General features: G+C 38.3%; 1 protein-coding gene across 22 annotated transcripts in view; it reads right to left on the bottom strand.

Annotated features, from left to right (window-relative positions):
- Positions 1–3922: 3922 nt before the first annotated feature.
- PTPRF (protein tyrosine phosphatase receptor type F) overlaps positions 3923–26440 on the bottom strand; it is a 529684-nt gene continuing 507166 nt past the window's right edge. For all 22 annotated transcript variants that reach the window (XM_087889625.1, XM_087889634.1, XM_087889639.1 and 19 more), the window contains 11 exons: positions 26196–26319; positions 24641–24816; positions 18656–18775; positions 17348–17502; positions 15839–16124; positions 13707–13885; positions 11979–12105; positions 9071–9196; positions 8679–8833; positions 8243–8378; positions 3923–5501 (listed from right to left, as the gene is read on the bottom strand). In XM_087889625.1, the coding sequence (XP_087745751.1) occupies positions 5433–5501; positions 8243–8378; positions 8679–8833; positions 9071–9196; positions 11979–12105; positions 13707–13885; positions 15839–16124; positions 17348–17502; positions 18656–18775; positions 24641–24816; positions 26196–26319 (1653 nt within the window). In that variant the 3' untranslated portion in view covers positions 3923–5432. The remainder of the gene's footprint in view (positions 5502–8242; positions 8379–8678; positions 8834–9070; positions 9197–11978; positions 12106–13706; positions 13886–15838; positions 16125–17347; positions 17503–18655; positions 18776–24640; positions 24817–26195; positions 26320–26440) is intronic.

The following is a 26440-nucleotide window of genomic DNA, read 5'->3' as shown; positions in this document are numbered from 1 at the left end:
CAGAAAAAACAATTGCTACCAACTTGCCTTCCATTGAGGACCTGTATGCTGCATGAGTCAAAAAGCGGGCTGTGAAAATATCTACAGACCCCTCACATCCTGGACATATTGTTTCAACTTCTACCCTCAAAATGACACTATAGGGCACTGCACACCAGAACAAGAAGACAGTTTTTCCCCGAATGCCATCACTCTGCTAAACAACTATTTCTCACAACACTGTCAAATTAACTACTAAGACTATTACTATTCTTCTCATCCTTACTAGTACCTATCTCTTCCCACTAAATGGCTATATCCATGTTGCTTGTATCTTTACAGCTTATATTTTTATTGTTTCCTAGTATGATTTGATAGCTTATTAGTATCTTATGACTATCACTAAGTGTTGTATCTTATGACTCTTGATGAATATATTTTATTTTTTCTTTATGTACACTGAGAGCATATGCACCAAAGACAAATTCCTTGTACACTTGGCCAATAAAAAAATTCTATTCTATTCTAATGGTCTAAAATAGAAGCTTCTAAAGTCATATGCAGCTGAATGTTCCTTTTTTATTTCCCCCCAAAAAAGTAGTATTGGTTTCTCCTGTATTGATGGGGCTTACCAGGAAAACCAGGGAGGTAACTTTTATTCATGTTGTACTACTATCTGACTGGACAGCCTGGAAGCAAGAAAGGGTAATTCTAAGTAGCAAATGCTGAATATGTAAAATTCAGTTGACCTTATGAAATCTTGGGACTATGGCCTGGTAGACAACCAAATGTCAACGAGTGACATTTTGGTATTTGCTTTTTACCTTTTGAGGAAACCCGCCCCCCAGAAAATAACTTCTATATCTAGATGAAGACAAATATTTTATCAACAGTCCCACAAGCTACGAATGTCGAGACCCTGATGCCATTATTGTTGACAATTCTGCCACTCCAAGTTCTATAAATAAAACAGCAGGCATAATAAATACAATGCTGCTGGCTACTAATGAAGTCATTGCTCACTGCTTATATTGCTTGGCATTCGATAGTGCCATGCAAAAATTACTGGTCTACCTCAAAATGGTGCCTTGGTTTATGCAAATCAATGTAGCTTCAGACTCTTTAACAGAGCTGCCTCTTCTTTTGCATTGGTGTAAAAGGGAGATCATCAGTTCTGGAAAAAGATGCAGCTGCTTCAAAGAGCTGTAAACAGATGCTGAAATATTTAAACACTTTTGAAATCAAGCCTAAAGTGCTGCACAACTATCACATTTTATTTTACATTGTACAGAGTGGAAAACTAATCTGCAAAGTGTTTTGTTTCTTCAGCATACTTCTATTATTATGTATGCAGTGTGCTTGTGTATTGACCTCTGTAAAAATTATGCTAGATAATAAGTCATCCATCTTTAAAAAAAAATTACTTAGGACTTAAACAGGCACTCTGCTTGCTCTGGTCCTGAAATATTCTGCTTACTAATAGTTGAGGATAGGCCCTCACAACATAGCCTCCATCTTGGTGGCAACCTTTGATCCAATAGAAAAGTGGTGTTTTCCATTGAAAAATGTAATAAAACCTCCTATGCAAACATTCTGTGTCAAGTGAAGAAGCTCTAATGTAAATTATAGTAAAAGAGTAAAGAAAAAAATGGTTGTAATTAGTTTTCAGAAAAATCGCTTATTTATGTATTCCTGCAACAATAACCAAGTATTTTGTGACACTTCAAAAATTAACCAATTTATAAACTTTGTGGTATGGTCTATTTAATCAGATGCAAGCAGTATAGTTCTGTGAGAGATTATATACTTGCACAGTTGTTGCTAGATACTCCCTTCGTATGTATAAGAAAGCCAAATAATCTTTGCTTCTAAACAACTATTAGCAAATGAAAATATCACATACTACATTTATACAGGCATGACATCCAAACCTTGTGGCTGAACCAAATGCCAGTTCTTCCTTTGGGTCTATGCTGTCAATATGTAGGACCAAATAATGCTACTTTCAGAGACATAAATACTTGCTCATTCTCCAATATATGATCATTGGCTCTTGCCCTGTACACTACTTAATATTTATGCAAAAGGAAGGGACAAAAATCAGGAAAGGCAATAGCCCAAAGCTATTGGGAGAACATTTCAAAAGTTCCTAGGCCACTTTATCTTAAATTTCAATAGCAATTATTGAGAAGTTATGGGGATTAATTTTGCCATAAAACAAGTGAGACGGAATTAATAGTTTTGATGCAATTTCTCCACAGATCAAAGAAAGAGATGTTAACTATGTATTAAATAGTTTATTTGATGCTTATTTTGTGCATGGAAACCTTTCTCATCTTTCTTTCATCATTCTCCATTTTTCTTTCACTCTGCTCTCTCACCTTAGCTCTATGTTTATGCAGTGCTTCACAAGACTTTGTCTGATGAAGGGAATTGTGATTCACAAATAGTTTTGTGAAAATGTTGCTAGCCTTCAAGATGCTAGAAGATTGGTTATCATTATAACAGATTCAAGCCAGTATTTCTCTTGAAATAACATTTTTAGTTTTAATCACTTTACTCAGAACCCTGGGAAAATATAAAAGTGTGATACAAATAAATAAAAATATAAACTGAACAAGAAAAATAATGGTGAAAGAAATATGGCTAGTTTTTGCAAAAAGTCTGATCACAGTGAGCTGGATCTGTTAAACTAGTTTACTAGAAAGGAGGTTAGGAAATATTGCTGAAATACTGTTAGGACACAAAGCTGCTTGAACAATCGAATTCTAAAAAGTTTCTCCCTTTGGTTTAAAAAAACAAACATTTATATGCTGTTTTAAAGGGTACAACTTCTCAGAATTATTTACAAAACAGCAAATAAAAAGGAAACTTCAAAAGTCAGATCAAAATCATTGATTTAGACCAGGCATCCTTTTTGTCCTTCTGAGTGGGTGGAGGCAATAATTTCAGCCCTACCCACTTTTGGTAGGTAACACTTGACAAGCTATGTAAAGACACGTGTGGTTTTTGAACCAAGAGAAATGGTAGATTCTAGTATATTAAAGTTAGGCCTTGGAAAGAGATCAAAAGCAGTGTCAATAGTGCTTCCCAGGGAAGCAAATTCCAAAGGATGAATGCAGCTCACCTTTTATAGTGCAGGTGGTATTTCCGGTGGTAATCTGATTCCCAGGTTTTGTAATTTTGAAAGTTAAAACATAACCCTGGGATTCAGGAGCCTCTAATCTTTATAACTTTATTCTAGATTTGGGGAGTTGGGGGAGCCGGCTAATCATGGATATATAGGGATCAGAAAAATAAATTCTGTAAATGCTCACAATATAAACAATATAGATTTATTTCATAAGTTTCAGGATTATGAATTCTGGTTAAAGTTGGCACTAATAATTATGAATGCTAATGGAGAAGAAAAATGTATTTAAAGTACATCTGCCTGCTAAAGCAAATCTAGGGCAGCTACATAAATATAACAATAAGGAAATTAAGTACTTAACTACTTAAGTCTCAAAATCATTAAGTAGCTTTTTTAGAAATCTTGCAAGCATAACAAATCTGTTTCAAATCAGTATTTTTGCAGTGTTGGTGGATTCGTGTGGCATTTGAATGTCCCAACTCCTCTGTATTAAGCTCACTTTCTTAGATTGGGTTTTATTGAAAAAGTTCAAATGCATGGGTTCTGTGCATTTAAGTGATATGTACTGATTAACAACCTAGTGATAGGTTAATAAATATAAAGGATTTTGCCTAGGAGGGACAAAGGATTTTTTTCCCCTGGGAACAGCCCAATCAATAAGAATGCATCCCTTTTTTTTTTGTTCCACTTCCTCTTCGTACTATAAGAACAGATCCAATTAATTCTACCACAACTACAGTTTTGGAGAGTTCCTTCCTGAGAGTTTTATCTTTTTACTTAATTCCAATAAAAGACAGCATAACAAATATGTAGGAAACCTGATTATTCAAATTTATTAACATCAAGAATTATGCAATGATGCTGTAGAACTTTATTAACAAATAGAAAACAGACTGTATACAACAGTGACCCCTACAGCACTATGCTATCACAAGGTAAAAATGAATGTTTTCTCCAACATCACCACCCAGGATTGTTGATTTCAATGCAGTTTGGATACATTGGATAATACAGTTAGAGACCTTTCCACCACCTTTATTTTTAGAGCTATGCACCTGGGAGAAGGCTGTAATCTTCCTGCCTTTAGTGCAAGTGTAAGTTAATAAAGAGGAATAATATATAGTACCATTAAATTAATTCCAGTAGTCTTGCCACATTGGTTAATTAAACCATCTTTACATTGTTGAAAATAACAGCATTCTAATGACTTTTAAATGTTTACAGGGTAGCAAGATTTAGACCCAAACCCAGCCTCTAAGAAGTGATTTCCTTACTTGAAAACCCCCAATCCTTCTCCCCCTCCTATATCCAAGGCACCCCCATTCGGGAGCTGTTTGTGCAGGAAGGCTGGCCTTCCAGAGTTGTGCTCTTTTACCTTGGAAAATACTCTGATACACTTTGTTGGTCACATTTTCTATGTAACCACACTTCAGGATGCTATTGGCACAAAAAGGACTAAATAAAGGAATGTTATGGTGAGGTCCCTTTTTAGAACTTGACTCTGTGGCAACAATGCCACATTTCCTCCCATCTCAACAAGACAAGCTCTGAGGGCAGTGGGTCTCTCTTTCCATTAGAAATTTTACATGGAATCTGTTGAAATATATGAGGTCACTGGACACATGTCAATAGGATCAAGCATCTGATCTAGCTGCTAGAGCCCCATCTGATAGACAAGCCTATGGAAAAAAAAAGTCTTTAGAAGTAATCATTAGGTTGGCTCCAACTCTGTGGAAATGAATACGGTATTCTACAAAGGACTGAAGAGGGAGTTGGAGGATCCCAGAGCTATGAGCCAGGTGCTAATATTAACCTGGGAGTGCCCGAAAATGGGCAGCGCCACTATGGTTGAGACAACATAAAAAGGGGGGGGGAAAGCAAAGGAAAATTCAAACCCCACCACCTCTATTCTCCTGTTTTGCCTGAGCAAAACATTAAGACTTGCAAAAGAATTTTTTAAAAAAGAAAAGATATAAAAGGCTAGTTAACTATTTTACATATATAAAAAATTCTGTCCCTTCCACCTAGTGACCCTCACCATGAAATGTTATTGGGGTGGTGGAGGGAGGAGGAGGAGGAGGAGGAAAAGGAGTGTAGGCATTAACGTAAATCCATCTGGTGCATGGAAATGTGAGAAGATGGTCCCATTTTTAGCATGGTGGCAATGTACCTAAATACTGTGGTCAAAACTGGTTGGTCATGGGGAGGCTGTTGCCGCAACAGCAGCATCTGCACAGAAGGACTAACAAATGGGCGGCTGGCTGGGAAGAACCCGTCTCTGCACTTAGACATTCCTGCTGCAACTTGTTGAAAGCATTAGTTACGTTGCATAGTGATCAAAGCTGCCAAGATACTCCAGAGCAGCCCGATAACACAGCTGATACTGGTCCTGGAAAAAGGAGAAAAATAAAAATCAGTGCTAAGTTGTAAAGGTAGCTGTCAACTGTTCTATTACATCATAGTTCAGAAATTAAGAATAGGAGGTCTTGCTCTGCACTTCATATTACAGGTTTTGCTCTGCACTTCAACCTGATACAATTGTGGCCATTTCTGGACTGGGGGGCCTTGCTCACAGTCACATATGCTTAGTCACCTTCTAATTGGATTACTGCAATGTGCTTACATGGGGCTGGCCTTTAAGACCATCCAGAAGCTGCAACTAGTCCAGAATGAAGTGCAATTTTGGGTATTCTGTGGTTCACTCAAGTAACATCGTTGTGTGAGCTGCACAGGTTTTCAGTTGCTTTCTGGGTACAAGTCAAGATGCTGTTTATAATCTTTAAAGCCCTACATGGCACAGGTGGAACTGTCTCTCCCTAAGGGGTACCTGCCCATCATACTAGATTAGGATGGGTGGGTGTGCTCCATGTCTCATCCCTTAAATATTGCTATCTGATGGACATTGGAGGCATACCTCTTTGGTCACCACTCTAATCCTTTGGAATAATCTCCCACTAGAGATTGAGAAAGACTCCTAATCTTTTAGCCTTCAGAAGATGGTGAAGACCTGTCTCTTCCCCCAAACATTGGGCCAGGACGAGAAGGTTGAGCTTAAGGATGTTTGGTCTTGTGCCTGGGGGGAAATTATGTTTTAACTAAGTTCTATGGATTTCTGTAAGTCACGTAGAGTCATTGGATGAGACAGGTGGCATATAAGCCCTGTAACTAACTAAGTAAATAAATACAGGAGGTGACTAACTAGTACCAAGCAGATGCTAGAGCTTATACCAAATGAAAAGAAATATCAGACTCATCTTTTTATATATCACACTTCAATGTGCCAAGCAATAAGACTATGGTGGGAGCTAATTCCCAGTAGAATCTGTAGCTTTAATGGCAAGCAACTGGTTGTTTTGATATACAGAAAACTCAATTATGCAGAATTTGTGGCTGCGTTTACACTTACCTCACATTAAAAATACAGACTGGAAGATCTATTCTCTCCCATCCAACCCATTGAAAAGGAAAGATTGTCTTGATATCAAGAGTAGCAATTGGGAATAAGGTGTGTAATCAGAAGCAAACTGTCTTACAAAAACAGTTTAGTCTTTCTGGACTAAATACTGGATTCTCTTGCTGTTTTCCTGTAAAGGGGCAAAGGCACTTGACTGGTTTTTGGGGCTCCAGCTGTCCTTTAAATCTGGCAGGCTGATTGGATATCATTGAATTATTCATATGGAATGGTATTCATGTTGCCTTTCAAGATGAATTTACAGAGGTCTGGTTTATCCCTTCTAAATATCTGCTGGAGCTGTTTTTTTAAAATTCTGTTTGTATCTCTTGTTCCAGCTTTTGCAGATTATGAAGTCAGTTTGGGATTTGTGAATGCTTCAAAAAGGACTTGGAAAGAATGTCCTGCTATTTATTAAAGTACCCTTTTTTCAAGCACAAGATTAAGAAAAATGGTGATTCTTTAAAGAATGAATTCATTAAGTTAATTAACCTCTTACAACAGGAACATCTTTTCTCAGTCTTGTGCAGAATATGAAGAAACTTACTTTGAAGCAGGCACTATCTGGTAACACTCCTGCATCATGTGATCCCTGAAAACTTTGGGTATTTTATTTATTTATTTAAATTTAAATCCAATTCTAGTGGACTTTGGGTGGCATATTGCCCTCTTCACTGGAAGCCGCCCTCTAACTATTAGATAATTGTAGTTTTAGAATGATAGGAACTATCATGTTGCTTGTATCCTTACGATTTATATTGATACTGTTTCCTGATTGCTTGTTTGTACCCTATGTCTATCATTAAGTGTTGTACCTTATGATTCTTGATGAACGTATCTTTTCTTTTATGTACACTGAGAGCGTATGCACCAAGACAAATTCCTTGTGTGTCCAATCACACTTGGCCAATAAAAAAATCTATTCTATTCTATTCTATTCTATTCTATTCTATTCTATTCTATTCTATTCTATTCTATTCTATTCTATCCTATCCTATCCTATCCTATCCTATCCTATCCTATTAATTTTCTATTCTATTCTATTCCTTACCTGAAAAATAACTGCATTATTAATTATAATTAAATTTGAAATTAGTAAAATCAAATTATATATTTGTCCTATTTTCCTGTGTATTATTCAAAGACCAGTTGGCAGATCTTCAGACAAAAAAAGGTGGGGACTATTTCTGTTTTTTGTAATAGTTCATACAGTGCTCCAGTAGCTTTCTTCTATCCAGCACCTGAATAACTGGCCAAATCAGCTGCTTTCTCTCACTGTGCCTCTTATATGCTTAGAAAATAGACTACCAATGTTTTGTCGAAACATTTTTTAACTAACCTTATTGTCTATATTCTAAATCTCATGTTTCATATAACACTATACATATGGAAACAAAAACAAGCCCAATAGTGGTCAATTAGCAGCTAAGTTAGGCCAGGGCTGTCAAACTCCCGGCCCATGGGCAGGATGGGTCATGCTCTGGGGAAAAAAGTCCCAATACGTCATGTAATGCCACCATGATGACGTGCGTTTGACACCCCTGAGTTAGACACTCCTATTTTTAAAATTAGCTTTCTCATATTGGAAGGCAGAGCTTCATTCCACTTTCATCTAATGAATGCTCAAGTTTCACCCTCTTCCATTATAAGGCAAGAAATAGCATGGCAAGTAGGTTTACCTCTGTCTGCACCATGGCTGGTCGCTGTGTTCTCAGGGTCTTCACTGTCTGGAACATGTCAACTACACCTTCATAGCGCATACGCTCCAGTACAATACTCAATGTGATGAACACCCCTGTGCGTCCAACCCCCGCACTATATACATGGAAAAGAGTAAATGAGTAACAATCCCAGCTTGGATTATGTGCAAGCAATTGACACACCAGAAGCTCACAACTTCACACAAACCCTCCCGCATTCTAAACAGCTTCAGTTCAAATACCATGCTACACTTTTATGATTAAAACAGCAATTTGCTTGTCTTCATTCTTAAAATGCTTCTGTGTACAGAACAGTGACATCAGAAGCTCCCTAGCTTTCCTGGCAACCTTATTTACCTCACCATTAGCCTATCCCTAAATGAGCTTTCAGAGATAGCTTAATGCCCAAACTCACCTGCAGTGTACTGTGATGGGCCCATCCTGTCCAAACTGCTCCTTAGTTTTATGTACTTGGCCAATGAAGTCAATAAAGCCTTCGCCTGTTTTTGGTACTCCCTGCTCTGGCCAGTCAGTGAACTGGAATTGCCGGATAGTTCTTGATTGACCATCCTAGTTGTGGAAAAGAGAGTAAAGTCATTGCACCCTGCTTTCATCTTATAGTGTTGCTTGCTAGTTCCTGGGAAGACTGAGGGGAGTAAGTTAAATCAGAGCATATTAGCTACAGTATTTTATCCCAAAATGTCACTGGCTCTTAGGACAATAAAGCAATGCTTTTCTGTACCAGGGAACTGCAGTTTGTGATGGAAACAACATTGAGGAATTTAGAATATGCTGGGTAATACTCACTCTAGCATCAGTGACTTTAAACTCACGAAGGATATATTGAGGCATGTTATATTCAGCCATAGGATCTACTACAAAGTACTGGTACCGAGCAGAGCGTTCTGCTGGCCAGTACTGGTGGCATTTTTCCTGAAAAGAAAAAAAGAAAAAAGAAAAAGAAAAAATTCATTAGTGGCCAACAATATAGTATTACTTGCACGAAAGCTATCCTATTCAAAAGTGACAGAGTAAGACTTTTCTTAATAAATGGCTCCTCCCTTCCAGTTGGAAATGACTGATGAGTTTTACCTTGAATAGCTCTTCCTCCCTCCACCCCCCAACACTTTCCAATAAGCAATCAGGTTGTACTCTCATTTATCTTCCCAGTTCAATGTTTGATAGGCTTTATTGCTTCAATTGAACCTTCTCATTGTGTGGTCCTCAGTAGTGTCAGAAAGGGTATTTTCAGGCTTTAAAACTTCCCGTAAATGAGTTGATACAGAGAAAAATAACATTTTACATTTAAAAATTCAGATGTCTCATATGCCTTAGGTATTAATGCATCATCACTGACCACAAAATTCAATGAATGAGAACTAAAATGAACAAAATAGCTTGAAGGTTTAAGGTTCAAATCTGTATCTCCCTCCTGTTATTTCTATTCATGTTGGCACCAGTATTGTTTCTCTTTTAAGAAACATGATTGTCATACCCACTTGCTCAAATAAATTCTAAAAAAATTCCAGACTGATAGTCATTATTTGCAGGGAAACGTTCATGAGTTTCTGTTGTTGTTACAAAATGTACCACTGAAGTCATTTCTTCCATATGGCTGGTGTCAAGTGTGCTGTCTGGCATACCAACAATATTTTCTTGACTTTAGATCTGCCACAATCTTCGGTTTGACTTTTCCTGCCAGTAACAGTATGACCTCATTTAGAATTGTTTTCCAAGATAGTGCTATGTATATATTTCTTTGGTTGTGACTTTTCTTAGATACTCCTAATCCACAGCATCAAATTCAACTGTCATATCTACATTTTAAGGAAGTTTCCAGTTTTTGGCACATTTAGCTGAACTGAAGAACCAGTCAAAAGCTAGAGTTGCCCAACATTCTTACAATAATGGTAAGCCTTTTCAGAATGTTTTGGCAGGAATGAGACTGATTCAATCTTCTCTTGATGCTGTTCATTCGTGGTGGCCTTTAACTTTGGTCAAGCTCTTCCCACTTATGGGGCATTAATGATTTGATGCCTTCTCAAGTGGCAGATTTTTGCAGTCCTTTATTCCTCTAGGACCCAGTGTAGCTTGAACTTTAGAAGAGTTTACTATAAAAGCAACATTCAAGCCATGATTTTTCCACTTTTTAATCCAATGCCAATAATGTGTTAGATGAAAAACTTCTGAATTCATTGTGGTTGGGAGCTTATTGTGATCCATGTAGTACAAGAAGTTCTATAAACCACTGAATCAACAGTCCTGGATCATACAGACTTAGAGAATTAAGGAGCAACTTAAAAAGCAGTGTTTGCAACTTAACCACATTTTTCTCTGATCAATACTTTTTTCAGTAAAGTGCATGACTATATCCATTTGAAATGGAGACACTGACAGAGTAGTAGCTGCTAAGTCAAGAATATCCTGACTAACTAGAAGATCAGGCATCACCTCACTTCTCTGTATGTCTGAGAAGAACTCCTTCCTGCTTAAATACAAAAGCCTCCTCTACTTGTTTGCTTTTTCTGAATGCTGCCCCAAAGGGTTATTGTCTTTCACTTACGGTATAGGATATAGCCACTTTTCTCTGCCAGCTTTGGAGGCTCTCAATGCTCAATTTAATGAGACAAATACACAGAATGGTAGCAGAGGCTGACAAGAGAAGATACCATCATCCTAAGGGCCTAAGTGGCTCCTAGTATTATTTTGCCTTGTTTGTGATCAAGTTGACTGTCTGTTTTCTTCAAGTGGATTTGGAGAAGTAGGAGTTCCACAAGAGGATCCCTCACAAAGTGGTGTTAAATCAATCCAGGCTCTTGGAGAAAGTTAGATAAGTACTAGAGGCTTTCTCGCACCTCCTTTCTCCAGCAGCTCCTAATGCTTACTACTACTCCCTCTCATCTCCTCCTCTATCTAACAGTTTATGCTCCTTTAGTAACTATGCATCAATAATAGGCACAATTTTATTTACTTGGTTGGTTTTATTTACTTTACACAATAGTAAGGTTTCCCTTCTCCAAGATCTAGTACTTGAGACAATTCCCATAGGTTGAGGCCAGCCCTGACAAATGCTGGCTGAGAGGTTGCTCAGATGGTTTCAGGGGACAGATCTTTTGGACACCCAGACATGGCTGGGAATCCAGCAGAATCTATCAGCCATAAAAGGCTTTGTGTCACATTCTCTACTTTTTATTAATTCACCTGTACTCTGTTCTAATGAGGGAAAGCATGTTCGGCTGAATTATCTGTCCATGAATCCACCAGGACTGGAACGCAGGGTATGTTGTGGGTCCTATTTATTAGAAATGTATATCTGGTGGCATTATGAAAAAGGGCCTTCTCAGGCCCTTGTGGGGTTCCTTCCCTATGAAACATAATTCTGATGGAGTATGATTGGCCCCCATCTTGTTGCTTTTTCAAAAGGCATCTGAAGATGTGGTTTTATCACTAGGCCTGGGGACTGAACAGAGATGGAGCCGATCAAGTGATTTGTTTGTGTTCCTGCTGCCATGGAGGATGAATTGGGTTTTATGGTTTTATATTGCAGATTTTTAATGCTGCAAGCCACCCAGAGTCCCCTGTGTGTAAGTTGGGAAGCCTTATAAATTTGTTAAATAAATAATAAGTAAATAAATCCGGAATCTAATAAGTAAATAAACCCGGAATCAGGTTTTGCAGTTCAAATCTCCCCCTAGAACATAGGATGCTTACTAACCCGTCCCATTTCTCGCAGTTTTGTCAGCATCACTACAATGGTGGAGTTGTGTTCCCACAGCATTCTCCAGAAATCCTCTGTAGTCTCAGCCAAAGGTCCCTGTGTGGCGATGTAAGCCTTCTGTTGTCTGCAAGATATCAAAGAGTTCAGATTAGTGACCACTCTGGTACTTCTGACATGGGAAGGAGACTGTAACATACATCATATGTTGTAATTAGTTTCATTTATTGCTTCAAAACGGCAGGAAACCTGTACTACTAATCTGGTGAAATCATGCTGCCAAAATTTTTGCCACGTAGTTGGAGATCTAACATCACAAAATCTAGGTTCAAAAAAACCTAGAAATCATTGAACATCTGCATGCATAGGGAATTCCCTGTTAAAGCATCCCAAAATCTAAGTCTTGTGAAGTCAGGGATAGAGATCTATATTCCATGGTGACATTAAGAAAGAATGCAAATCCAACCAAATCTATAATTGAGGCTGTGATACCTTTATTTTACCACTATGGGGCACTACAGATCCTTGTATATATAACCTTAGGCACCTCACTCCTTTAATCTCTCCAGCGGTGCTAAAAATTAATGAATCTGGTATAGGACAGCTGTAATGATGCAGGACAGAGAGGCAAGCTGCTCCACAGTGGATTTATAAGACATCATAAAAAGTGGGAGCACAGCGAGGGTGAGGGGAGGAGAAACAAATAAAAATGCAGCTTCAGTAGCACCTTGGGCCAGTTGATCCCTTTTGATAAGGTGGAGAATGATTGCTCACTTCAAAGAGAAGGATGAGAAGAGATAAATGGGAGCCCTCAGGGATGGTTTAGGTAAGACATGAAATGTTATCTCCTCCAGTTTGGCAGGCACTCAATAGTCCTCTCTCAATAGCATTTCTGTTTTAGCAGTATATACATGAAAGTGTATCATACTACCTACAGTTGCTTTATTGATGAGAGGGGAGCATATAAACTTAATTAATTAATAAAAATAAGGTGGCATCTCATAGGGTTAATGGCAGGTTATGAAGCTGAGTCATCATCAGCAACTCTTCTGCTTTTCTAGTTGTAGCACAGCTCAAAGGTCTGCTGAAGTTCTTTACTCTTGTAGGGTGAAAACATCTTTCATGTTCCTAGCTCTCTGCCCACCATGTCTTTTTTAAAGTCATCCTTCATATTGCCAATTCATTTATGCCTTTGCAGCTCATAAGATAATAGGGCGGGGGGAGGGGAAGAGGGAGATAATAAAATAAAGGTCAGTGCTTCCCCTCACGCAGAAATGATTATCCCATGAAATATCTCTGAATCCACTACTGTAGGTAAACTGCTCTGCAGCCTGATTTTTTCCTTGGGCCACATGTACTGCATCAAACCTTTCAAGTGATAGTAAGGGGCTCATCTGCTTGTATTGCAGTGCTGGAAGGAGATCTGACAAATAAGATGTGCATGTGTTGGTGAATGAATTATACAGCAAGATGCTTACAGTGGGTTGACTGCAGGGAAACTAAGAATGCTGAAACCAGTATCTTTCAGTTAACTAGATAATAAAGCTTGAAATGAAAAGGTAGGAAGAGAAAAACCATTAAGAAAAAGTAGTTTAATATATGTGCCATGAACCTGATTATGCATGCTCTTCCTGTCTTAGCATTGCTTGAGAGAAGTGTCCAAATTAAAGAAGCAGGAATGAACATCACAAAAGAAAGTCAGACTTTGAACAGGATGGCATACTTTACCTGTAACCATCTACAAAGCTAGCATTGATATAATCTGAGCCTTCAACACCCCGGATTGGCTGCAGGCAAACCCGTGTCAATTCATAGGGCATGATATTCACTAGGCGGTTTTTGAATTTGTTGCATGGAAGATTGGCACTGATGAATCGTGAGGTATGTGCTTTGGAATTGGCAAGGAGCTGTAAAGAGAAGTGACAAATTGGCAGGAGAAATTGGATGCAACACTCCAGGAGTAACAGGTCCCTCAACATCAGGTACAATTTTTCACACTTAATACAGAAAAGAAGATTACCTGAAGAGAGGCTAGAACTTGTTTAGGTAAGAATCACTAACATGCATTCCAGCAGGGAGAATATTCTTGCTCATACTGGAAAGCTTCTAAAAATTTGTTGCTGAGCTACTGTACCATTAAGACTGGAAAACACAACCATCGCATTCCTACTTTATATTTTTTAGATGAACATCTCAACACATCTTGCTCATCTAAAAATTCATGAAAACAGGCCCAAATTTGATCTACATACATATCAGCACTGCACAATAGTGTTATTCGGCAATATGATCTGCTACTGATTGTGCAATGCCCTCCAAACAGCCCAAAGCCTCCTATCCATTATTTTCACAGGTTTCCCAATCTTTACACTAAACAGGTCCAGGAAGATCTATGAATATCCACATGCCTGGCTGCTCCTGCTCTGAGTTCTGTGGAAGTTTATTTGGCAGAAAACTACTCATGTGCTCCATCACAAAGGAAATGCCCGGAAAGCAGGCAAGAGAAATTCTATTGCTTTTTACCTAGTGCAAAGTCAAACTGAGATTTTGGATTAGATTTTAGAAGCATTCTCCTCCATCCTTCTGTTATTTTTGAGCCTAAGACCAAGTCACCTTTAGTGGTAGGGGTGGTATTTGTATTGTATTCCTGGCAGTTGTTGAAATTTACTGTCAAGTCCCTGGTTTTATGTTCCCGATCTTATCACTGCTAACTGCTAATAGCAGGAGTCACTTAGAAATGGTAGACTGACTTTAAGATCAATTCTTATCATAATAGAAAGGGAAATGGTATAAAAATGACTATTGGTGGCTCTCTTGCCTTAGCAATGTTCGTACTTGCTCTCTCCTTTTCTGCTCTCTGGGAATGGTAGTAATGGAAGGAAGAAGAAACTTTGCTGAATCTTGCACCCGTCTCCTAACTCTCATTAAAACAGAATCAGACACCCAACAGTGCTGATGGCGCTAGCTCCTGCTAATCTTTCATAGGAATAGTATTTATAGGAAAAAAGAACAGCTGCTGTTAGCCATCATCCATTCACTCCTTCCTCTGGCTATAGAAAGGATTAAGCCCAGAAACAGAGAGGTGAGTAAATGGAGGTACAGTGAGGAGAATCAAGTTAGCAATGTTCCTAATTCGGCATTGGTTTTGCATTTTGCTGCTTGAGCAATGAATAATTCTGTTGACTTTAAAACTATATCTAAATCTAAAACTATATCTGCCACCTAGTTTTTTCTGAGCAAATACACATGTTAAAGCTGTAAGAAATACTGGCATGAAACTACAGATGCAATAAATGCTGACAAGCACTGACACTTGTGACCATCAAGGCAAGAGGCATTGGAACTGCTTGATTTCTCAAGGGCTTAAAGTAAAAAGTATGTCCAGGTAAGCTTTTCTTAGTGATATCATGAACACCCCAATTTCCACTGGGTTCTGTTCTGGATATAGTGTAGCTCCAGCTGGTAGTGATGCTGAGAACTTCATTTTAATCTGCCTGCCTATATACCAGGGATGTCAAACATGACATATCACAACTTTTTCCCCCTTCGCCAAACTGGGTGTGGGCGTGGCCAGTGCGTGATGCATCTGGCCCATGGGCTGCTAGTTTAACAGCCCTGATATATACTTTGCTAGAAGCTTATCAGTACAGGACATATATGTTGAAGACACAGAACTCTGCATCCAAATGTATACAGGTTTAGATATATACCAAAGGACCATTATACTTAGAAAACTATCTTCCTTCAATCCAGGAATAAACTGTCAGTGAGAAATGGCAAACAAACATCTCATCTAATCCTAAAATTGCTCTGTAGAGTTTGCATGCACAGGTACACATTGAAAATAATCTTTTACTCACCTTAAACTCCAGTTCCATTGCTGTGACACTTTCACCTGGAGGTACCTGACTTAGTTTCTGGATGTGGGCAAAGAGATTGCGGGCAGGCACCTCGGTGTTTCCACAAGTGGCTGCTTCGAGCAAGGCTTCGTGGATGAAGATATATTGATCCTCAGTCTGCACCATATAGTTTCTTTGTGAGCGCATGCATGTCACATGCCCATAGATGTCCACTGTCTTTTCATGCTTCATCCTCTCAAGCATGGCATCAATTACAATGAAGCAGCCTGTTCTGCCTACACCAGCACTGTAAAAGCAAGGCATAGAGCATGAAATTGGGCTTCTGCACAGTGGCAAAGCTCTAGATATTCTGAATCTTTTTCTAGTATGATGCAAGAATAGTTTATTTTCAAGGTCACCTTTATGAGGTACTGGTATTATTAGAAGTTCCGATAGGAAACAGATTGACCTTTGGAAATAAAGTGTAACCTGCTAGGATGCAGAACTTCTGAACAACTCTATGTCCTATCTTATATAAGCATCTCTTACCGTGGAAGGCCAGTGTAACCCAATCTTACTTAGTGATGGCAGTCCTTATGGGATAAACAACTGACAACCCACCAACAAGCAACAGATATGGTATCTGACAGGAAAGAATTCCGCAGCAGGACATTTCCTTGCAGCTGCCCATGTGCAATTCTTTACAGGATTTTAATAGGGAGAGAGTATCTGTTAATTATACATGACTCCCATCTGAACCAGAGCATGAAGAGAGAACATTAAATACCGTTTCTAAGGAGTTTGTGAAAGCTGCAATGATGAAGAGGTTTGTTCAGTAATAGTTCCCACTCAGCTGCAAGAAATAAATCATTGGCTGGATAAGATGCCAATTCCTAGTGAACTAAAGTTTATGGCTGAAGCACTTTTTTAGCTCCAGACTGCAGCATAAGAATTTACCACTATGCATGCAAATAGTGTGTATCTATATACTTAGACAATACCTGCAGTTTTGTGCTTTTATATACATGCAAAATGATGCCAATATGTTTTTCTGTTGTCACAAACATTTTACCACCATGTACATGTCTGCTTTTGGGATAGTTCACATCGTTTTAGTGAGATTTTTATTTGTTTTCATGTTTCAATTTTAAATAAGAAATGGAAGAAACTCAGTAACACTAATAATGGCATGTTTTGTGAAAATTTACATGCGCACACATTCAGTGAAATGATGTAGTTGTGCTATTGGATGCATATGTAGAATTTCATTCTAAAGTTCCAATATTAATACTTGTTTCTATTGTGATTGTTTCTTAAAGGAAACAGTGGATTAAGAACTTTTGACTATAAAATGCTGTATATATTAGCAGAGGAATTATAATGCCAATACTATTGTTGCTGCAGCAATAGGTTGCCTATAAATCCCCAAATATGCAACACTCCCAAAATACAGAGATTTATAATTTTTCTCTATCACATTATCCTGATAGTTCATCATTACAGATTTACATGTGTAGGAATTAGCCTTACCTGCAATGTACAACCACTGGGCCAGCATCTGGAGGATTGCATGCTTTCACTCGTCTTAAGAATGCTAAAATAGGAGTAGGATATTCTGGCACACCATGGTCAGGCCAAGCCATAAACTGAAACTGTCGCAGTTCCCGTTTTTCGCTGGATCCATTCTGCAGATAAAGCCGAAATACTTTAGCTGGAATTAATGGGCAGCAAGTGAATTCCTTGATTTGGTACTCATGTACCATAGTAAGGTCTTTTCAACATGCAAGATGATTTCACATCTCTTAACTACATGCTTATTTACTGTATCGTTTAGTTCTATTTTTAAATAATATTCTTACAGATCCATGCTGTGATTTATTGTTCAATAACTTTTCTTGTGTCTGTAATATGAATCCTTATGCAATTCTGAAGACCGTATGTACAGACAGTAAGGAATATGACCTTAACAGAGATGTGCAGGAATTGTTACTAAGGCAAAAGGGGCTGAAACATTTTAGAAGTCAAGACCAAAGTCATAACATTCAGAAGTAGTTCAGGCACAGGACTCCCTAATTCACTGAAGTATAAATAGGATGAAGTATAGCTATCAGAGTTATAAGATTCTGTTATTATAGTCAATCTCATTAAAAATAATTTCAGTCTTCCAGTGGAATTGATTTCCTGGTCTACCTAGTAGGACTGAAAATATCTGAGGAACTGCTTTTAAATATTTAAAAACAATATTCTCAGGCTATTTACATATTTAATTACAGATAGTCCTCATTTACTGATTGATGTTTTAGTGACCATTTGCAGTTACTACTATGCTGAAAAAAGAAACTTATGACCAGTTTTTAAACTTTGGGCTGAAGCATATCCACAATCTCTTGATTGTGAATCGGATGTTTGGCAATAAGCATATTTATCTTTGTCACAGCAATCTGTGGTCAACATGATCACCCTTTGAGACCTTCAAGCCAGTTTCCAACAAGCGAAATCAATAGGGTAGCTGGCAGGAAGTTGCAGTCATATGGTATGATGAGCAGCTGGAACTGACACAATGAGCAGCTGGAACTGCATGGTCATGTGATGTTTCACTTTATGGCCATGTCATTCAGTGATGGAGTTGCTGGTCTTAATTGCAGTGGGTAAGAGATCTGTACAATATGTTATTATTATAAGTCATGGGCCATTTTATTTATTTTATTTTATGATGCTATAACTGATTGTACCATGTTGTTTTAAATCTATACTTCACTTAGTTGTAAACATGTAATTCCTTCTCCTCTTTCTTCAAAATCCATCCATTATAACTTATTTCCTCCCTTTTTCCAGTACCTTGTACAGGGCAAATGTTCGGACTGTATAAGTTGCAAGTTCAACCGTATCCAGCAAAGTCACTTGGATCAACCCATAGGTCTCTGTACCACGTCCAGGCCAGTACTGATCACATTTCACCTGCAATAAAACCTCCAAATTAATGGATAATCCCTGGAATGTACCTTTCATTGGGTTCCACAACATAGATTGATACTTTTCTCCTGTTGTAATTCTCAAATTTTACCTGTATCTACTAGAATTTATTGGTTGACAGAAGAGGACCTATTTGAGAATAAAATACAGAAACACAAAACACCCAGATTGCATTTGGCCAAGACATACAGAGAAATTGAATACTTTTTGTCATATCTTGCACCTCATTTTATGAGACCAATATGACTAAATGACCAGGCAGGGAGCAAAGAAAGATACTTGATGTTCAGAGGCAGGGCTAAGAAGCAAGGATGCTAATAGCTATAAAAGAAAGAAACAGAGAGAAATCGTCAATTCAAAAGCAATTTCTTTCCATATAATTTTCTGTCCTTTCCCTGCTCTTTGGAAAGATTGATATCTGTAGACAAGCATACTCATTTATCCTCTTCTCAGGGTGAATACAGGAAGCCTGTCTCCAACCTGTAATCCTCTGCTTGGGATTCTGCTCAGGTTCCTTGCATAAGGTCGCCAGCCTTACTTTTCCTAGGTATCAGTTGTGAGAGGAAGGGCAGTGCTTTACATGGGCAGATACTGCAGCTGTGTAACAGAGACTCACAGCAAGAGACCTTGACCGAGGGAAACTGAAGAAGCTGAGCAAGAGCAACAAGTTCAGGAGTGGAATGGGTTTCATCCCTTTGCTACAAGGCAGCCCAGTGCATGTCTGGTCTATGTTAGGCCTGGCCTAACTCCCATCTTTTAAATTTTTAAATTTTTTAATTCGTGATTTTATAAATTGGGTGTTTTAATCTGTGTTTCGGCCGAAATATTTAATAATTTTAAGGGATTTTTTAATATTTGTATTATCTGTATTTTATCTTGGCTGTTCACCGCCCTGAGTCCTTCGGGAGTAGGGCGGTATAGAAATTTGATTAATAAAATAAATAATAAATAATAAATGTGCACACAGGGAGAAGTTCTTTCAAGGGATAGCTGAAAAGGCTACTCTTGCCTGAGGTCATTAGTCTCCTTAGTTGGGAAGGGCCAAAAAATAGGAAATTAACCAGGCTGTAGTGCCCATTTTATTCTGTTTTTCATTCTTATCTCCACAGCTGCAATTACTGATAGTCAAAGCCAAAGACTAAAGTGGAACTAGCAGCATCCTTTTTGTTCGTAGCACAACTATGGATTTGCCCCTCTAAATTCCTGTCTTTTCTAATGAGAAGAACTAGCAGCAGTAGGCTTTTGTATGCACAACCCATTCCAGGTCCGGTGGAAGTAGCAAAACATGGATTATATTTCTCTGTATCCAACTGTCACATTTCAAAACATTCATGCATGATAAAATTTCCCCAAACATATCTTGCCCTCTGGTTTCTATTCTACATCTCTCTCTGTCTTGTCCATTTACACAATGAATCAATGTTTGATTAAAACAGGATAAAATACTCTACTCAAGAAACAATAAACGTAATTATATAGAACGTGTGGAGAAAGTTAAAAACAGACTAATTGGAAATCAATGATGTTCTGCTTTTTAATAGTCAACATTTTTAACGGGTGAGCCTTGTAATCATTCCTGGATGAAAAATGAAAGGGCATCCTAGAACTTAGAACACTACTGAAGTGTACCTTGTTTTCTCTGGTTATCTGGAATTCTATGTTCAACCTGGATGGTGGTGAATTTTTTACATATGTAACGATATAACACAGGAAGGCAAAAGTTGGGCTAGCAATAATTTGAGCAAGGGCCTTCTTTTCCACTCTTTCTCCAGGGAAATTGTATTACTGTGTATATACAAGCATAAAACAAACTTTGAAGTAATCTATCCCAGGGTTTAATAGAGAGTCCTAGCTGGTAATTGAAAATTATTTATTCATGACCAGATAAGAGTCACTCACATTTTCTGCCAAATTTACCCATAATGTTTATGCCCCATTTTCAAGCTCTGTAAATTTTATGCTGAAGCTGATGCAGGATGGCACTAAACCAGATAAGAGAGCCTTTCTTCTGGCACTGCTCACTTCTCATTAATGTCAGGAATGCTCACAACCTGGAAATTCATTTACTGCTGGCAGCCCAGTGGTCCCTCAGTTGCTGGGAGAATAAGGAGGCTTCCATACAGAGTTTTAACAATGGGAGAAGAGCTAGTTTGATACACAGTTCTACCTAGACTCATTCTAAAGCTCGCAGTCTGCAAATCAGGGAAAAATCTCTAATTTATTTGGACTTGTGTATTTATTAAATGATAGAGAAACTGGAAGTGAGAAAGGGATGAAAGATAGCCTGGATTAATTTTGCATTTAAAAGAGCCTTAGAGATGGCATATACTGTACTGCTGATTTGGTTGACAACTGCAAAGGCATTGGATGTAGAAAGTGATCTGCTCTTTGCAGCTCTTATGTAGTATACATGATAACTAAAAATGATGCACTTACCATCAGGCTAGGATTTTCAAGTCATAAATACCAAGCAGCTCACAGATCTTTTTCCAAGACTGTTGCTATTTCACAAGATTTGGAAAGCATTTGAAGCACTGAACTCCAGAAATCCCAGATGTCAAATGTTTAAGGCAACAATTCAAGGACAAAGCATTACTAGGATTGAGAAAGTGACTGCACCTGTTAGCATTTGTCTGAAACAGCTTTTAAAACTCCTGGACTGGGAAGAAGCCCTCATGCTTGGAGATAAGAAAAAGGTCAAGCTTGAATGAGCATTGAAAAGATGCTCAAAAGATGTTTAAATGCGCATCCTCTCATTAGAAAGCTCCCAGGAGCAGGGATTAGGCTTTTAGTTCATGCTTTACTTCTAGCTCTTCAATGCCTCTTTGAACGATTCCATTCTAAGGCTATTATGACTCCTCAGAGACAGGGTCCCCTAGGTGGGAGTTTCTGTTCTATAGGAACCGTATTGTATCTGTAACTGTTAGCAAAGGCAAGCAGGCCTCTAATGAATACTAGTGTGAACTCCGTTAAGTGCAGAGGAACAACTGGGTAAGCACTCTCCCCCTACTATACTTGGCTGAGTGGGTGGGCAGGCCAACCTGGTGGAGTATGTCACCTCAAGGGTGCTACGGCATCCTCCATCTCCTAGGAAGTAATTAGGAGAGCAAAGGATGGGAAATGTGCTACCAGAAGATAATGTGCATTCAACAGCAGCAAGGCAGGAAGCAGAGACAGGTGCCCAAAGGGTCTTACAAACCATGTTATCTTGGAGAAACATACTCTGTGGGGCATCTTCTATAGCTGGGCAGCCCCCAAACAAAACTAACTGGACTTTGGATATTCACATATTTTGACACACATCAAAAGAGGGGAGGGGACGATTTCTCTTTTAACTCATTTGCAAATATTATTCTAAACACAAAGCCCTCTTCTAGACTAATAAAGCCTAATTAATAAAGTGCAAGCAAATAATATGGCTACTGCTTAAATGCAATTACCAGCAACAGCAACTGAAGTGCTTAAATTATTGGAGCTTGTGGGGCATTTACTTCATACCTCAAACTTTTTAAGGCACAAAGCTACCGTGTTTCCCTGAAAATAAGACCCTGTCTTATATTTTTTTGAACCCCGAAATAAGTGCTTGGCCTTATTTTCGGGGATGTCTTATTATTTTGGAGTGCGTGGAGCAAGACGGGGCTCCTCTTGCTGTCTTACCTGATTTCCAGCTCTGTCTCCCTAACCCTAACCAGAGGAAATGGTGGGGATCGGCTGTGCATGGGTTTAAATATTTTCAGGGAGGGCTTATCTTCGGGGGGGGGTGCTTATTTTAGCGCATGCGCTCAAAAGCCCGATTGGGCTTATTATCAGGGGATGTCTTATTTTAGGGGAAACAGGGTATCAGCATTTTGATGTTTAAAACACAACCAGATGTCACATCAAAAAACTGGGTCTTATTTGTTATGTTTGTAATCTATTTCTTGCCACTGTTTTGCTAGAATAGGCTTATTACAATGCTTTCTCTCTTCCCACCCCTTTCATCTTCACCATACGCACAGTAGCGTTCTGGATGACCGCATATCATTCTGCTTGCCCCACCTTAAAAAAGCAAAGGGTACCACTGCAGAACATGCATAAAAGATGAGAAGAAAAACAACAGCATATAAGGACTATCTTTAGTTGAATAAAGCTTTAAAAATAGGGGGTATTTATCTTGGAACAAAAGATTACTAATGTGGGAGAGATTTATGAGATTGTGAGTGATAGAGCAGGAACAATTAGAAAAAAAAATCACAAAAACTTGAAGTTACCTATTAAAGATGAAAGTTATGCATTTATATACTTAAGTCAATTTAAAACATTTTTTCAAAAATGCATATCTAACTTATTAGAATACCCACATTAGAATGTAATGATGCAACATGTACAAATTCTTTTTAAAATTAGGGTATATTAACACATGAAGGAACTGAACAATAAATGGGCACTAGTCATGACATCCCGAAGTATATTCTTTTGAGTAGTGTTTGCTATTCATGAGGACAAACACTTTTTCAACCTGAAATAGAAATACAGGCCCTTTCCAATGTACTCTTTGGGGTTCTGTAGTATTTTTGTGACACAAAGTGGCATTCTTCTTTCAGTATTAATTCAGCAAAGCTTAAAATATATGGTTGCATGCATTGCTGTCCTTCCACAAATATCCCCCGCCTTTATTTAGCTGTTCCCTGAATATTCCCTATCTCTATTGCCGTACTCAAATGTATTTGACTAAAGAAATGAGTGCACCACAATCCTGTGGTTGGCATGGAAACGTAATGTATTCTGTGCTCATTACAAGAGATGCTATCTTCTGAAGAACTCTTTGCCCAGGATCTCCAAGCGAGCTCCATGTTTTGCAAGGATATTCTGAAACATAGGTGTCTCCCATTCAGAGACCTTAAGGCAAATAAATCCTTTTTACACATTCAAACTGTGCATGAAAGTCAGAATTTAATATGGCTATAATTTTTGGGTGCCAGACACAGCAGAAGACATTTGCAGAATGGCTTATACATGGAGATTGCTTCTCTCTACCACAAATTTCCATCTATAGATTATATATAACTGATATACACAACCCTACTCTGATGATATGCTTCTCAGTGTATGGGGTCAATTATGCCAAAAGTGTGTGATTTGCTACTGTACTCTCCTTTGAATGCTTTTGAATTTCACGAGTGAGATGAACTCAAGCCATTAATTCCCACAATTATTCATGTTGTGATTTTATCACTTATATGGTATTCCATAAATAAGATAAATAAGATAATCTGAAGGGCCATAAATGGCCCTTCATATTATGAATTAGACATAGCATAGGTGACAAATTAATTCACTTAAGAACTAGATGGAAAAGGAAATTCCATGATGGACATGTTGGTACCAGTGGTGGGTTTCAAAATTTTTTACTACCGGTTCTGTGGGCATGGCTTGTGGGCTTGGCATGGCTTGGCGGGCTTGGCAGGGGAAGGATACTGTAGAGTCTCCATTCCATCCCCAATCCAGGGGAAAGTTACTGCAAAATCCCCATTTCCTCCCGATCAGCTGAGACTTGGGAGGCAGAGAATAGATGGGGGCGGGGCCAGTCAGAATTTTTACTACCGGTTCTCTGAACTACTCACAATTTCCACTACTGGTTCTCCAGAACTGGTCAGAACCTGCTGAAACCCACCTCTAGTTGGTACCATACATTATTCCCCCCTTTTTCCTGCAATGTTGTACAATTGTGATTTTCCTAAAGATTTGCCATTAGAGTCCTAATATATAAAGCTGCTAATATTCTTGGTAGCAGTGCATTCCCAGTATCAACATGGACTACAACTCCCTGAAGCTCTTATGGTCAGTGGGAAAGACTAAGTTTGTCCATACCCGAGACTTTTCTTCCAGTCGTGTCATCATGACGATTGTTGCTGTACGTTGCTCCCATACCATTCGCCAGAAGTCACTGAGTGTCTCAGGCAGTGGCCCCTGTGTAGCAATGTAAGCGTTCTGTTTGCGATAGCCATCAATGTAATTGGCATTGATGTAGTCACTTCCAGGGACCCCTGCATGACAGAAAAAGGGCAGGAATGTGTAAGGAAAGGGACCGCCAGAATCCTGAGCCATTCAGAGAGAGGATAAAGATTATAAGGATACTGATGCTAACATTTGATGCTAACATTTAATTTTATTTGTGCTGTTTTGATATTGGTATATTATCTTACAGGACTCCTGTAGGAGTGCAGCGGTTTATAAATGCAGTAAATAAGTAAGTAAGTAGCTCTTGACAGAATGCAAATTGATGAAGAATACATTTTAATGGACACTTAAACATTATACAAGAAGGAAATAGCGTGGAATAGGGCACATATCCTCAATCATTCTGGAGGCAATCATGGCCAAAGAAAGATTTATGCCATTATTTTTGTGCTTTGTTAATGCAACAGCATAAAATCAAAGATTAGTTATTAGATGTTAGGACAGCTGTGCAATCTAAGTCTCTTAAACAACAATATTTCTAGAAATCCATCTGGAAGAAATGAATAAATAGCACTTTCAAATAAAGGCAGTTAGTTTTGGAAGATCACAATTTTGTAAACTGACATTCGTTTTGGAATTACTGGCTTTAAATATAAAATGATTAGGACACTTATTAGAAGTAGAAAATAACCTAGTGAGTCACATCTCTTTTCTTTCCCCAACCCAGTTATTGTTTTGTCAAATACAATGTTACAACAGATTGAATGGATCAAATGATTTGGGACTTGAGTGGTATAAATTTAAGAAATAAATTTCATGGAAAAATATACATTGGAAGACTTTAATTCCTGTCCTTAACATAAATTCATGATAGTGAAAATATGATAAGGAGTTACTGTACTTGGGAAATCATAGCGTTGCTCAGACATCTGGATCTAAAACTTCTAGTTATGGCAATAGGAATGGCTGTCTACTTATTCTTTCATATACTAGATGTGGTTAAGAAAGCAATGCACACTCTGAAAAATGCACTTTTTGGATTGACAGGATAATGTCCATTGAAACCACATATATACACTGATCGATTCAATAGTGAACAATCTTTGGATCAAAGACCTATACATTAACACACTGCTATAAAATAACCCAAGTGCTAGAGAATGTAAGAAAAAAGCACAGTATATATACACTTTCTTTCAGCCTCATGTAAAGTTTTCAGGTGTGTCTTGAGAAATGTGATTAGTAATCTTCAAAAAGTATGGGTTATGGAGTCCTAGTGTCCATTCATTCAGCTGCATCAGCTGATCAACTAGATTCTTGACAGTGTTGCAGATGTATTGCTGTCTTATATTTTGTAGTCAAAGCTGGGCAGATTATAATTGATTCCACACTACACTGCAGAAACTTCACAACCTTATTTCTGATGCTGCAGTTTATTAGTGAAAGCAGCTGTTAATAATCTTACCATCAATGGAGGTCAAGATGACCCGAGAGTGATCATAGGCAATCACATTTGCATAGCGATTCTTTGGTTTGTTCACTTCCAAGTTGGAGTTCTCCCAGGTGAACTGCTGCCCAGGATCAATGGACTGCAAGATAAATGATTAAAAAAATGGAAGAATAAGTATCCTTTCTCCTCTCTCTCTCTCTCTCTCTCTCTCTCTCTCACACACACACACACACACACACACACACACAGCATATTTATTA

This window comes from Pantherophis guttatus, chromosome 3 (assembly GCF_059756535.1).
Source record: "Pantherophis guttatus breed Tessera chromosome 3, ASM5975653v1, whole genome shotgun sequence".
NCBI classification, from domain to species: Eukaryota; Metazoa; Chordata; class Lepidosauria; order Squamata; family Colubridae; genus Pantherophis; species Pantherophis guttatus.
The sequence above is the reverse complement of the archived record's forward strand: the minus strand, read 5'-3'. Positions and strand labels throughout refer to the sequence as shown.